Source organism: Grampus griseus, assembly GCF_964374135.1.
Source record: "Grampus griseus genome assembly, chromosome: 6".
In the NCBI taxonomy this organism is placed as follows: Eukaryota; Metazoa; Chordata; class Mammalia; order Artiodactyla; family Delphinidae; genus Grampus; species Grampus griseus.
In genome coordinates, this window is record NC_139000.1 from 91,860,837 (window position 1) to 91,876,563 (window position 15,727).

General features: G+C 38.1%; 1 protein-coding gene across 1 annotated transcript in view; it reads left to right on the forward strand.

Moving 5' to 3' along the window:
* SPIN1 (spindlin 1) overlaps positions 1–9,636 on the forward strand; it is a 65,310-nt gene extending 55,674 nt beyond the window's left edge. Inside the window, 3 exon segments of the mRNA XM_082655880.1 lie at positions 1,831–2,064; positions 6,031–6,216; positions 6,219–9,636. Of these exon segments, the coding sequence (XP_082512006.1) occupies positions 1,831–2,064; positions 6,031–6,216; positions 6,219–6,277 (479 nt within the window). The 3' untranslated portion in view covers positions 6,278–9,636.
* The last annotated feature ends 6,091 nt before the right edge of the window (positions 9,637–15,727 follow it).

Here is a 15,727-nt window from a genome sequence, read left to right on the forward strand (position 1 = left end):
AATTATCTGAACACTAATAAAATATTTTTTCAACAGCATATCTTTGTGATTTTATACACCAACTAAAAGTACATACAACAGATTGAATGCTGAAACAGATATGAGATTCTAGCTGTCTTTTTTTTTTTTTTTTTTTTTTTTTGGTGGTACGCGGGCCTCTCACTGCTGTGGCCTCTCCCGTTGTGGAGCACAGGCTCCGGATGCGCAGGCCCAGCGGCCATGGCTCTTGGGCCCAGCCGCTCCACGGCATGTGGGATCTTCCCGGACCGGGGCACGCACCCGTGTCCCCTGCATCGGCAGGCGGACTCTCAACCACTGCGGCACCAGGGAAGCCCCTAGCTGTCCATTTTTAAAGCTAGACATTTCTTACTAATTTTTTGTTAGAAAATATTTTTCATTAAAAATGTGTTTCTGTAGGTATTTTAACATATTTTTTGATATGTCATTTATAATTTCTAAAATAGTTGGTACTGATATTTATCATCCATATAAACAAATGCTCAAAAACTTTTAAGAATGTAAAGGAGTCCTAAGATGAGAAAGTTTGATAACTTCTGGTATGAAGAAAACTAGTGGGATTTTGCTATAGTGTCATGCACAGTGGGGAATTCTCTGTTATTTTGGGTAATTATTGCATACTTAAGCAAAGAAAACTACCGTATGTGTTTACAGTGTCCTTCTGATAAAATTGGATAGCAGTATCTTTACCAAGAAATTCTAATCTTTGTTCCTTTGAACTTTGACAAAAATAGGACTCATGAGTAAGAAGTGCTAATTTTTTTTTAAAGATAATTGTCTAAAATGTGAGGAATGGATAAATCTTAAAATCAGTAGGTTCCTCCATAATTTTCCCAATATTAAAAAAGAAAATGAAACTTGTAATTTTTCACCTATGTCTTTAATGTAGAGCAGGGCTGCAGAGGGCTGTTGATACACCAGTAGGGAGGCCTGTGTTCCTAATCACACAGGCCATCTAGAACAACCTGCTTTCCTCTGAAATAATTTATACAACAAATGTTGAACCCCTGTGATCACAGTATTGGAAACAAGATGGGAAAGGCCTTTGCTTTCATCACTGTGCAGTCTAAAAGCAAGTAAACAAACATGTAAAACAAGATAACTGCAGAGAGTGGTAAATGTCTTTAAGAAATCAAGCTCGGTTAGGTGACTGATTGTTGGGGCTATTTTCACCGGGTGGTCCTGGAAAGCCTCTGGGAGGACATCTGCTCAGGAAGAGCCAGCCCCTGAGGATGTGGGGGTCGTAGTCAGCCCAAGGGTATCCCAGGAAAAGATGCCCATGCTGCTGAGGTGTAAGGCAGTCAAGCAGTATGTGATGAGCAGGAGGGCAGAGGGCTGCCAGGGGATGATGGCCAATGGGCTGTGGATCTGGAGAAGCAGTTCGTTATTCAAATTATGAAAGGAAAGTGCTGGAGTATTTTAAGCAAATGACCAACACAATCTGGTATAACGGCCACAAATATCACTCTGATTATTGTAAAAAATAGATTGTAGGGGCAAGAGTAAAAACCTATGCCTTGAATAGGTTAATACCTTGGTTTTCATAAATGGTCAATGGTTATATAAGATATTTAAAAGGCAAGGTGGGTAAAGGGTATATGGGAACAATATTATTTTTGGGACTCTTCTGTAAGTCTAATTCTATCTCATAATTTAAAATAATTATCGATTAAACAATAACAAAAAAACACTTTATACCTTGAATAAACTAAAAGTTTTAATTAGGTACAGTACCAAGAACAGATGAATTCAGAAAAAAAAGAAAAAAGCAGATTCTTTCACGTAAACCATTGTTTGCTTTTTTGTCCCCAGCAACATCTCGAATCAGTGATGCACACCTAGCCGACACAATGATTGGCAAAGCAGTGGAACACATGTTTGAGACCGAGGATGGCTCTAAAGACGAGTGGAGGGGAATGGTCTTAGCACGCGCCCCTATAATGAACACATGGTTTTACATCACCTATGAAAAAGATCCTGTCTTGTACATGTACCAGCTCTTAGATGATTATAAAGAAGGCGACCTTCGCATTATGCCCGATTCTAGTAAGTATAGATTGACAACTTTTATTTTTGATAATTCAAAAATAATTTGATAAATCAAATATCTTTAGAGCAAGATATTTGATTAACTCTTGTGCAGATACATTTAAAAATTTTAATTATTAGGGTTAAGTGATTATTCTTTTAGTCATGCACAAAGCATAGGTTGTGAAATTTTTACCCTTTTGCCAAGAATAATTTACTTTCCCTGTTCTGGACTTTGGACTTTCATATGAATGGTGTATATAATGTGGGGTCCTTTGTGACTAGCTTCTTTCACTCAGCTTATGTTTTCAAGGCTCATCCATGTTGTAGCGTGTGTCTGTATTTCATTTCTTTTAATAACCAAATACAACTCGATTGTATGGATATACTGTATTTTGTTTATTCATTCATCTGTTGATGGATATTTGGATTTTTTTGCTTCTTTTTGGTTATTATGAAGAATTGTGTACAAGTTTCTGAGTGGACATTTGTTTTCAGTTTTCTTGGGTATATGCCTTGGAATGGAATTGATGAGGCATAGTGATCACTCTGGGTTGAATCATTTAGGCAACTGCCAGACTGATTTTCAAAGTGGTTGCATCATTTTAGATTCTCACCAACAGTGTGTGAGGGTTCTGATTTCTCCACATCCTTACCAACACTTGTTACTTGACTTTTTGATTTTAGCCATCCTAGTGGTAGTGAAATGGTATCTCATTGTGGTTTTGGTTTTCATTTTTTTTTGATGACTAAAGATGTCAAGTATCTTTTCGTGTGTTATTGGCCATTTGTGTGTCTTGTTGGAGAAATATCTATTCACATCCTTTGCCTGTTTTTCAATTGCATTGTCTTTCTGTTATTGAGTCGTAACAGTCAATAGTATAGGTATAAGTCTCTTGTCAGATATGTGACTTGCAGATGCTTTCTCTTATTCTCTGAGTTGTCTTTTCAGTTTCTTAAAAGTATTCTTTGAAGTACAAAAGTTTTTAATTTTGATGAAATCCTATTTTTCTAGTTTTCCTTTTATTGCTCATGCTTTTGGTGTCATATCTAATAAACCCTTGCCAAATCAAAGGTTATGAAGATTTGCCCCTATGTTTTCTTCTAAGAGTCTTACAGTTTTAGCTCTTACATGTAGGTCTTACTTGGATCTTTGATACATTTTGAGTCAATATTTGTTTATGATGTGTCATGTCCAACTTCTTTGTTTTGCATGTGGCAATCCAGTTGTCTGAAAACCACTTTTTGAAAAGACTGTTCTTTTTCCTACTGAATAGTTTTGGCACCCTTGGTAAAAATTACTTGACTATGGAGGTATGAAGATATTTCTGGACTTTGAGTTCTATTCCATTTGTCCATATGTCTGTAGTTATGCCAGTGTCACACTTGATTACACTGCTTCATAATAAGTTTTAAAATCAAGAAGTGTGAATCCTCCTTTTTCAGAATTGTTTTGGCTGTTCTTTGCAATTTCGTATGAATTTTAGAATCAGCTTGTCAATTTCTGCAAAAAAGTCAGCTGGGATTCTGTTAGGTATTGTGTTGAATCTCTAGATCAGTTTGGCGGGAGCGTATTGCCATCTTAAGTTAAGCCATTGACCCATGCGCATGGGATGTTTTTTCATTTATTGAGTTTTTTCCATTTCTATCAACGTTTTCTAGTTTTCTGAGTATACGTTTTTGCACTTCTTGTAGTCCTAAGTATTTTATTCTTTTTGATGCTATTGTGAATAAAATTATTTTCTTAATTTCACTTTTGCGTAAGCCTTTTTTTTTTTTTCTTTAAACTACTCAATAGCTTTTCCTCAAACACATGAATTCTTGGCCCTAGGCAGATATGGCTGACTGACAGACACTGGATATATTAGCAATGTAACACCATCTCTGTTCCTTTTTTTTTTAAGTTCTTCCTGTGAACAAGCCACTCATTGAATCTACTCATGTGCTCATCTAGCCCTGACTTCTGCCTTCTTAATCTTTTTTTTTTTAAGTGCGTGTATATTTGTTATAAATGTGTAATGGAAAGTGTTATATAGGCGGGAATTTAAATATGAGAGCATACCATAAAAACATTTCCTCCAACCTATATGAAGTTTTAAACTTTTTTTGTAGAGAAATGTCCAAAGCAAGTACTGTTGACTTGATAATAGAAAGTATGAGGTCATTTGCAGATTAAATCATTGCCTGTACCAACCACGTCTTTATCCTCTCACTCCTCCTTTCTTTCGAGTGGTATGGAAGTTTATTTGCTGTTACTTGCTGTTGTGATGTTCTGATACAAAGAGCTCTGCAGTGGCCTCTGAGTCCTTGGCTTCTTCACTTATGGTTACTGTAAAACGTATGGCGATCATGTGTTCGTAATTTCTTTGTACACATGAGGTGCCACAAAAGTGTGGTGTGGTATGATGTTGCTGCTTGATGGAAGAGCACTGTTGAAGAAGAGTTCAGCTTAGATTTCCTCTTTACTTCCTTTTTTTAAAGAACTGATAACACTATGCTCAGGTGGTTTGTTTGTGTTGTGTGAGATCAGAATAGCAGGTTTCAGATTATGCCATTCAATGAGAGAATTTATTATAATCAAAGAGGCAAACTACTGTTAATACAGATACATGATATGATCCAAACCAGGATACATGTGAAAATAAAAAGGTGCACTGCTAACCATTGTGTCAGGACTACAGGCATAAGCACTGACTGTCTTGGGCAAACCAGGATACCTGGTTGTCCTACTTGAAGGCTCTCTGTTACTACATGGATAAGAGCTTGAGTTATTCAGGACTTGTTAGGGGTTTCTTAAAATAGAATTGTAACTGCCTAGCTCCATCCCCTGGCTACCCTTTTTTGTACTTTGTTTCTTTATTGTTGGCAGTGATGGTTTGTTCTCATTTTATGTGTATTCCTAGAATTTACAGAGTTCTTGCTAGGTCATAGGGCGGGCAGTGTTTTCCAACACTCAGATTTTCTTGGGGGTTTCTCAAAAAGTACAGGTGCCTCAGCCATCCTCTGAGATTCAGTTGTAATTGGTCTGAGGATGGAGTTCACTTAGCACCTATTTTTATAGCACAGGAAATCTCTTTTATTTTGAAACTGGGTTAAGAGGACCATGTGTGATGAAATGAAGTTGAGGGGAAAAAAGCTTTAAGGATTCACAGGATAAGACAGGAATACTTAGGCATTTAGGCACATTCTCAGTAATCCCAGTAGGTATTATCTGCTTTGAAATTATTTCAAAGGAAAACAGCCTTATTTTTAAGAAGCTATAGAACACAACATTGTAAATCAACTATACTTCAATAAAATTTTTTTAAAAAAGAAAGAAGTTGTATAATTACAGTTGATTCTTGAACAGCTTGGGGGTTGGGGAGACTGATCCTCCGCGCAGTTGAAAATCTGCATATGACTTATGGGCAGCCCTTCGTATCTGCAGTTCCTCTGCATCTGTGGATTCAACTAACTGCAGATCGTGTATTTACTATTGGAAAAAATCCCTGTATAAGTGGACCCATGCAGTTCAAACCCCTGTTGTTCAAGGGTCAACTGTATTCAGTTTTCTTCTTGACCCTTTCCTTCTTTTAGTCCATCCCTCTTTAGGTAATTATAGCTATAACTAAATATAAGCCAAAGAAATTTCTGGTTATGATTTTCAAAATCATTTACATGTCTAGCTCTTGGGGATCAGCACACTGTTTTTGTAAATAAAGTTTTATTGGCACACAACCACACCATTCATTTATATATCATCTGTGGCTGCTCTCATGTGACAACAATACAGCTGAGTAGTTGGTACAGAGACCGTATGGCTTCAGGCCTAACATATGTATTGTCTGGCCTTTGAAGGAAAAGTTTGCTGACTCTTGGTCTAGAAAATCAAGGTGAATTCAGGATATTAAAAAAAATTTTTTTTAATTATTAAAATAGATATGTGAGTTGGTGTGTATCTAAAAATTGACTCTAAATTCTCTTTTTTCCCCCTTTTAAATACAGATGATTCACCTCCAGCAGAAAGGGAACCAGGAGAAGTTGTGGACAGCCTGGTAGGCAAACAAGTGGAATATGCCAAAGAAGATGGCTCTAAAAGGACTGGCATGGTCATTCATCAAGTAGAAGCCAAACCGTCTGTCTATTTCATCAAGTTTGATGATGATTTCCATATTTATGTCTACGATTTGGTGAAAACATCCTAGATGTCATCACGAACTTTGCCAAATTTGTGGAACTCTTAAATGTATAATTTGTAGACATAAAGACTTGATTGCTTTCCAGTTTAATGAAAGCTTAAATGTCCCTGCGAACCCACAATCTCTGCCAGCAGAACTGGTTTTGTTCTGAATAGTACAGATTTATGTGAACACAAAGCATTTTGTGTAAGGAACTCCTTCCTCTTAAAAGAAGTCTGTCTGTTTGGAAGGGAGTTACAGGCAAGTCTGGTAAAAGTTAAGCTAGTATCATAGTCATTTAAAACTGTAGTAGATCTTATCCACTTTCCCCTTCACGCTTAACACTGTTATTCTGCTGCCACAATGCAAGCATAGTTTGGTATTTTTGTTATTGCCTTTTTTTGAGATATATATGTATCTATATCTACCTATCTATCTATATCTGTGTGTATACATATATAATGTATATATACACACACATAGATCTGTGTGCACGCGCACGCGCACACACACACACACACACACACACACACACACACACACACACACTTCGTGGGCAGTCCTTTCTTTGTGGGTTGGAGTGGGGGTTACATAATTTTCTCCAGTTTAACAGGAGTGCTGACCCAAGCCATTTGTATTTAGTGTATTCATTGTATTACTGCTGTTTATTTAAAATTAAATTTGGGCACAGGAAGCACATCGGGACATTCAGCTTATTTTGAAAGTCAAGTTCAGAGTACCATTTCAGTCTGGAGGCTTTAAACTGTAAATTCAAATATGAATCACCTGTGAACGTTTAATGACCCACATTACAATTTTACAAAACAGTTAGAAATCTGGGTAAAAGGCTGCCTTTAATTCTAAGCTTTGTATATTATTTGTTTACATTTTTTATCATAAATACTTCTTTTTAAGCAAAGCCCAGGTACTTGGTCCACATAGTGTAATGCCAGGTGTATTTTGGATGGCACATTTGGTCCATTATTTGTACAAATTAGTAATCTGGAATTTTAGTACACGGCTTTAAAAGGCAACAGTATATCAGCGGTTTATGTGTATTTGGTAAGTTCCTGGAAGAACGTAGTGCTTTTATATTAGAAATGTAAGTTTAAGAATGACATTGTTGCCTTTTAACAAGTTCTCTGGGATACCTTTATTTTTATTACTGTTATTACTGATATATGATTATGGTCAGAAGGCTTTTCCCCCTTGGCTTTTCCCCTCGAAGAATGTCTAGACAAATAACAGCTTAAATTCCTGACACCTCTTGTGGTGCTGTATGTTCTTACTCATGGTATGCTGTTGATGTGGATTCATTCCATTTGGTGGATCCTGCCACATCAGGGTCAGTCACCTGCACTGGCTTGTGGGTGTGACTGATAGCAGCCCTTAGCCATTGAATCCTTTCCTGCAAGGTGGTTTTAACTAAAATAGAACTGCAAAAGTGGTTCATTTAGCAGCAGAACATCAGTCTATCACTTTGTTTTGGATGATCCCTGGCAGTTTGAAAGCTAGGAGAAAGATGATATGTGAAACCAGTCTTGTGGAGATTGAAAATCTTACCTCTGATTTGGGCAGAAAGCTTAAATGCATATGAATCTCAGTCAAACACCAGGTCTGTGTGACGTCTGTCATGGCTGTTCTTGATGTTAAGAGATTCTGTAGTTTCAAGGCCGCGCTCTGCATGGTTTGTGTGATGCCCATTTTTGCCTTCAGGAAGGCTGTGCCTTGTTGTGCTGGTGGGTGGTAACCTCGCACACCATGTAAATACAGCACCCCAGTTCTCTCCAGCGTGCCCAGTGCCTCACTGAGGGCAGCCAGGGGTGAGCTTCTCCATGCAGTGGGTACCCAGGTCTTAGATGTTCCTCCTGTGCTTGAAACAAGTGTCATGCTACAGATCTGTCATCTGTTCTCCTGGAGGCTCTTGTAAGAGTTCCTGCATGTGAATCTCAAGGTTGAGCCCAGCTCCCTGTGCCCAAGTGGACACATGTGGCCCAGAGAGTGTGTTGTCCAGCGTGCACTGCATGAACAGGACACAGTGACTTCAGACTGAAAAACAAAGTCCTTTGGAGGTATCCTGAGGGTTGGGTCAGTTGAGTTGAAACATTTCTGGCATTACTTAATGACTTGCATTGTGGTTTTTCTGCAAGTACCTTTAGCAACTTTTAATACCACGTGATCTCTCTAGATGAATGTGACGTGATTTATTATCATCATTATTTTAATCATTGTTCCATTTATTGCCTTTAGGGTTGAAGGAAGGGGAAGGGGTCTTTTTTTTTTTGTTTTTTCCTTTTTTTTTCCCATTCTTTTTTCTTTTGGTGGCTTAAACCACACTTCCTGATGCCATGACTAACTCTGCTCCCCAGCCGAGTATTTCAGGCTTCGTCTAGGCTCATGTTTCAGATCTGCATGCATTGCTTGCATTTTCCTGGTATCGGAATGTTGGTTCCTTGTTCTAGGAATACAACATTAATTTCCAAAATTATCATGGGACTTGTGACAACACAAGACATGAATCTCTGTATAAAATGTATTGGCCTTTCTCATTGACCTGCTATAGTATTATTGTGTCGTGTGTGTGTGCGTGCGTGATGTCTGGCTGCCATGTAAAGCTTCAAAGGAAAACCTTAAAAGCAGACCATCCTTTTTTGCATGCTCTATTCTAAGTAGAATGTTCAATGTAACTAACTAAAATTGCATGTTAAATATATTTAGGTTTTTTGTTTTCTATCTTTGTTTTTATTTGGTTTCAGTTTCTGTATATTTGCTTAACTGTGCTGTTTCAGTGGTTGTAGGATGAAGATGCACTGGTGAAGCAAATGTAGTGCCAACAGAAGGTGATTTTCCAGTTGTGTATGTCATGCAGCATTTGAAGGGACTGTGCATTCTTAAAACAATCACAGTTGCTTCTAAACCAGATTTCATTTCTATTATTGTTTTACGTGCCAAACCCTGAAGTGCATTGGGCTTGAATCTCTGAACGCTGTGGACCCATTAGAAGACTGTTTTGATTGTCACAAATTGTAGTGCCTGAAGACATTCTTGAAGCTGATTGTCTTAAAAAAAAAAAAAAAGACAGTTCTCCAAAGACAAAACAGGAATTATTGTAACAGAAAATAATTATGGTCAAAATGTCTGTGGTTCCTTGGAAATGCTGCGCTTTTTGTATTTTCCATCATTAGTGCAGTTCGAACGAATGTGTATAGTTCAGAGGTCTTCGTGTTCGCATTTTAATATTAGGTAAATGACCTCATCTTTCAAGCTTGAATTCATTTTTAATTTTATTTTATACAATGTGTAGACAGTTCCCTGTTCTCTGCATTTAGAAGTATAAACAATATAAATCTGTTCATTCTGTAAGTAATTTTTATAATTATGATGTAACTCTATCCTATCCTTAAAACATTTAAAATAAACCCTTTATGTGCAACTTTTGACTGTAAATTTTGTGCTTATGAGCAAACTGTGATGTGTTAAACGTGCTTCTGAAAAAGTTTTTGAAGTTTTACTTGAAGATTTTAAGAGACCTTTTTTCCCTCTTTTCACCAAATGTAAATGTCAGATATATATAGGAACAGAAAGAAATAGAATTTTTATTTGAATGATAAGTAATAGGACCTGTAAAGAAAGGGAGCAATAATCAGTAGCCCCAATATATTATATAGTCCAAAATATGAAAGTTTGTGATTAGCAATTAATGAGAAATTTCAATTTATCATAAAATTTTAAACTTAAAAGAATTGTTTTAAATAGAATTAAATAATGTGTGTTTTATACTTTCACATCTTTTCTTGCTATAATTATATATTGCTTTTATTAATACTTAAATACCAACTAGTGAAATTCTGCAGTGAAAAAATCTCCTTTTTTTTTTTTTCCAGTAGTAAGGACAAAGACATTTAGGTAATACTGGAACTATATGTACTCTATATTTTATCTTCCTGGATAATTTTATCAGTGAGAGTGAAAAGTAGAGTTTATGGTATGCCTGCCCTTAATTAGATTCATTTTTTATGTTTCCCTGTTTGGCCCAAGGATCCGTGATTAAAGCTAGGACGGGACAGGTCACTTTTGTTGCGGCCAGAGTGGCTGGGGAGGCTTGGCATGGCAGCTGCAATGACTACTGCTGAGGCCCTGGCCAAGGGGATTCAGGACCACCTCTCAGACTCTGGTGGGAGGAGTCGCAGACAGGTGTTGGGAGAAGATGAACCTGGAAGCACACGTGTTCACCCTGGGCGAGATCTTACAGTCTTCTTCCTGAAGGTAAATCACTCGTTGCAGTATCGAAGGTACAGCTCAGGAAATATTTTCCCCCAAAATAACAAAGCAAGCTTAGTCGAAAGGTTGGCGGTTGCTGACTGCTGTTTGTAAACTGAAGAACTAGGTCTAGAGCAGTCGCCACTATTGGAGAATTGCAGGGATGGGCTTGCTTTCCATTGTTTCTTCACTTGGTACAGTCACAGCTCTGTGATAATAAAGCATTTGATACTAATAAAGCACTAGCAAAAGTGCTTAGTAAGTACCTTGCCAAACACCTTCTGTTTTTTTGTTTTTTGACCATGCCATGTGGCATGCGGGATCTTAGTTCCCCAACCAGGGATCGAACCCATGCCCCCTGCAGTGGAAGCGCAGAGTCTTAACTACTGAACTGCCAGGGAAGTCCCTTCATTTAATTCTTAATACTGTGAGGAAGGCATGACGTTTTTCCATGTTGTGCTGTTGTAAAAGGAGTGAGGGTTGAGTACCTTGTCCAGGATTACAGAGGCCATCAGGACTCAGACCTTCAATGCCTGTGCCCAGGCTCCAAGCTGCTGTGTTCACGCCTCAGAATTAAATTACTAAAGTGGGGTGATTTGATTTGAATAGTCTATGGTCCAGTAATTTCTATGGATAATTTTTTGTAACCTTATTTTGTACATTGATAGCAAAAAGTATTTTATTTCCAAGTTGCATAATAAAAGGTTTTATATTAAGTCACTAGAATGTAGAAATCTGTCTCTTTATAGTGAGAATTGTAACCCAAAGTTATAATAAATATAGCTAATAAAAGGTATAAAAATAAGTATCTTTTATTTGGAGAGAAATTATACTGGAAATATTTAAATAATTTCCATCACAAGAATGTAGATACTATTTTATATTTCAGACACTTTAAACATGTCATTAAGTTAATATTCTTATAAAACCTAGACTTCTTATGCTCCTTCCTAGTTTTCACAGTAATTGTCTTATGTCATTAATATACGTGTGTGTGTGTGTGTGTGTGTTTAAGTTTTTAGGCTGCTGAATTTCGGAAAATTAGGTGAGTCTGTAAACTGTTTCTCCAGACATTCTAGGATAGTCTCTGCCCCTGTATGGGCCCTAAAATTCGTAGGTTTTGGTAACTCAGTGGCAGATGGTCTTCGGGTACTGCCTTGGCACATCATTTTGCCTAAAAATGACATTGCATTCTTTCTGCTTAATTTTTATGTGAGGGCACTGGACCAGGTAGCGCATTGACCCCTGTCACCTCTCGCAATGGTGACACAGAGGCGTGGGCCCTTTCCATGCATTTCTTTTTTACGTTGGCTATTAACAGTAGGTGAGTAGGCTGCCATGTGTACTGTGGGCGTGTTCCTGCTTCCGCTTTATCTCCATCCTCTTTCATTACTTTCAACTTATGCTTTGAAAATTCATGCTCTGGGGGAACATTAGAGCTTGAAGTACCATGTGAACTACCTAAAAATCCTTTTCATAGGATTGGCACATTACACGTAACTTTAAATTCTGTGTCTTCTTGTTGGAACCAAAGCAGATTATGATGTGAAAGGGACAGAAGGAAGACCAAGACCTTTTAAAAACCTTGACATTGATATGAACAGTTAACAACTGAAGATTGAAATTCAGCATTCTGAATTGTCTTCTGATACAGATTGTGAAAGTTGCTTTAAAGCTTTTGCCTTAGATTTGTCTCCTAAAGGATTTGTAAGAAATCTGAACACGACTTCTTGTGCACTGTGCATTCCCACTAGAAAAACGAGAGGAGAGTAGTCCCTGGTGACTGTGGCTTTTTTCCCAAGAGTTGTACTTTGTGTGGGCTGTGTTTACTCTGTGTGTGTGTGTGTGTGTGTGTGCGTGTCTGTTATTTACGGGGGACCTGATTTGAGCAAAGTGTTGCTTCGAGTTGCCCTGTAATACCGTGGCCAAGTAGTTTTAACCACTGCATTTGTCTTAATTTATCCCAAATCTGATTTGTCACAGGAGAAGGACAAGATTGTGGTCATTTTCAGAGCAGTCCAGCCAGCAGAAGAGAGCAGTATGTTAAGGACTGAAAAACATGTCTGAAGGGATGGAGTCCACAGTCTGCATTGTCCTACAACTAGAATTACTGCCTCTGAGCAGTTTGTGGGGGAGAGATCACACAGAGCACAGGAAACTAACACCTGTTACCAGCCGTCTCCTTAATTCACATGCATTTGTAAGACAAACAAGTAAACGAAAACAAATGTCTCAGCCGTTGTCACTGGCCCTTTTTTAAAATTTGGTAGTTATGTTTTTTAAAAAGGGTCATGCTCTGATCAAATTACATGTGGTAGACCACTGAAGGATTGTTTTCTGATACTGCTTTACATATTATATGTGTCCGTCAGCTCAGGCTGCCGTAACAAACACCACAGACTGTGGGGCTTAAACAATAGACATTTATTCTTGCTCAGGTCTAGAAGGTGAAACTCCATGGTTAAGGTGTCAGCAGGATGGTTTCTCCTGAGGCCTTTCTCCTTGGCTTGCAGACAGCTGTCCTACCTCCAACTTCACATGGTGTTCCCTCTGTGTGTGTCTGCCGTGATCTCTTCTTGTAAGAACATCAGTTACACTGGATTAGGGCCCGCTATAACCACCTCATTTAACCTTAACCGCTTCTTTAAAGGCCATATCTCCAAATACAGTCACATTCTGAGTTGCCAGGGGTTAGGATACCAACAGGTGAATTTTGGGGTAATGCAATTTAATCCACAGCACCGTGTTAAAATTTAGTTGGGCTTTCTTACTGTTAAGCTTACAATGGAAAAGAAATCTTATTGGCAGAGCATTATTTTTGATAGACTAATTATTTTAAAAACAATACTAATTTTCTATTTTTATTTAAAAGGGATGGATAAATTTAGTGTACTAAAGAGAGCATTGAAAGAAGAGCCAAATCTCTGAGTTCTGGTTGCCCACTTCCTATCAGTATGATCTCAGGCAAATTGTTTAGCCTTTCTAACTTCTTTTCCTCATCTGTATTTGGGGAGAATCCTGCCCTACTCACTCAAAAGATGAGTGGATCCAGTGATGCTGGATGTTCGCGTGATGCAGACCTGAGCCTGATGCAGAGGGAGCGAGTCACCTTCGTGCTGGGATTTCATTGGGTGTCAGGGCCTTACACAGACAGCAGCTCTGTCATTTCAGGCCTTGCCATGATTTGCTTTGATTTTATGATCTTTGAGATCTTTTAGTTTGATACAGTTTCACTTAATATAATGTCAATCGGGAAGATTTCCATTTTTATATTTTTTCAGAACAGTAGCATCTCCCAGCATATGTAAAAATTGTTGTAAAAAGCACCGTTGAAAGGTCAGTGGGATGTTCCACATTTTCCATTTTATTGTGACTAAGAAGGAGACTATGAAGATAACCTTCATGAATAAAGGTCTGCATCTGTGTTTTGCTAATGTTCTCACATTGTCGTAGGGGTCATGAACACTGAACTGCCTCCTTAGTGCTTTCGTAAAACATGGTGCTAGAGTTGGCAGTGTCAGCCAGTGGCCTGATTTGGAGTAATTTAAATAGTCTACTTTCAGAATGTTTTGCTGCCTAAGAGGGAAGTCGTATCTTTAAAACAGTACAGTTATGCCCAATGAAACGTAGCCGTTGTGTGTAATAGGAGAGTAATGACCACTGTCCTCACTCCCACCCCAAGTGAGGCCTTGATGCACTGTGTCTTTAATCACCAATGTTGCTTTTTCTCTAATATAATCTGAAATCAGTCCCTCTTTGGAAAAGTTTTAAAAGTTGATTATGGTTTGAGGGGGCGGGGTTGTTTGCAGGTATTAATTTCACCTTAGTATTTGATGTCCCATCTTTAATTAATTTCTGGTATGACTATTTAACATTGGTCCCACACTCAGGTAAAGCCAGCTGCTTTATTTAAACTGCAACCGAATTTCATTTTATTTTCATGTGTGCTCAAAAGAAATAACCATCAAATTGTCCGAGAATGGTAGCTGGCAGCTGGCGCGTAACGGTGCCATTGCTTGTGTTCTTCAGTGGGGCGCCTGGGAAAGTGTCGAGGGTGTGGACACCAAGAGCAGGATTTTGTCCTGCTGAGAAAGTGAAGATAGCAGGCTGCCTTCCTCTAAAGGAGGTGAGGGTTTAATTAAACTTCTTAAGAATGGAATTACAAATGTTGCTATGTTGCAAGTCTTTATTATAACCTGTAAACAAGTCAATTCTAACCTAATTCAGCTTTAATACTCTTCAGATAGTAGCAAAAATGTACATTTGCCTCTAGGATATTTTGTAAATGTGAATACTATACAAATAATTTCATAAGCTACCTAAAATCTTTTATGGAACAAAATAGGTATACATAGTTATTTTGCCCTTGAAAATTCTCCATCCTTAATAGTGAAGTTTTAAGAGTCCTGTGGAAGATTGCTGTTTCTTTCCAGATAATGTAAATTGATATGGTATACTGCCATCTCAGAGAGGCACCTCACTGAAATGGCTCCTAAAACTTGTGGTCACTGTTGTGTGGTTAAATTTCACCAGTACGTGAGTTATATGGTGGTTACGACTTGGGATTTTGGGGGGCACTGTCCGGTGCAGCAGCTGGACTTTGCAGGATAAATTCACAAGGCCTGGTAGAATTAGCCCTGGGCAGGTATTTGGAGTCTGGTCTCTGTTCTCTATTTTAAAACATCTCTGTGCTCAGTTTCTTTCTTTGCATGATTATTTTTTTTAACATCTCTGAACTTCTAACTTGTTTATCCAGAATAATATTATTATCTCCTGTTTTTTAAAAGCACTTAGGAAAGAGTAACTTGTTTTTGCAAAAATGCCTCAGAATAAGTGACAGTCTATACTACATTTAAACTAGCAACGTAATTCAGATAGCAATAAGCTCGTGTCTGTTCTACGTGTTACTACATCGAAGTCTTCCCACTGCTCATCTGGTTTAGTGAGGTGCCTTATACCAACAATTACTTTGGCTGATGAACATGAAGCTGATGAAGGTGTTTATTCCTAACCGGTGTTCTCCCTGCTACACTGTGCTCCATGGAGGAGCTTACAACTGCCATTTAAGCATTTTAGTTGTCTGTGACACCAAAGAGTGGTGTGGTGTAGCTTTTAGAAAGAGAAAACAAAGTAAAATGTAAATTGTAGCATATTCTCAGTTTACAGTCAAAATCCTCCCAGCCGACCATTGGCCAACAGACCGTTAATACGCTGGAATCCACCAGGGCTGTTTCTGCCCAGCCTCCTCCAGTGAGGGGCTTTCT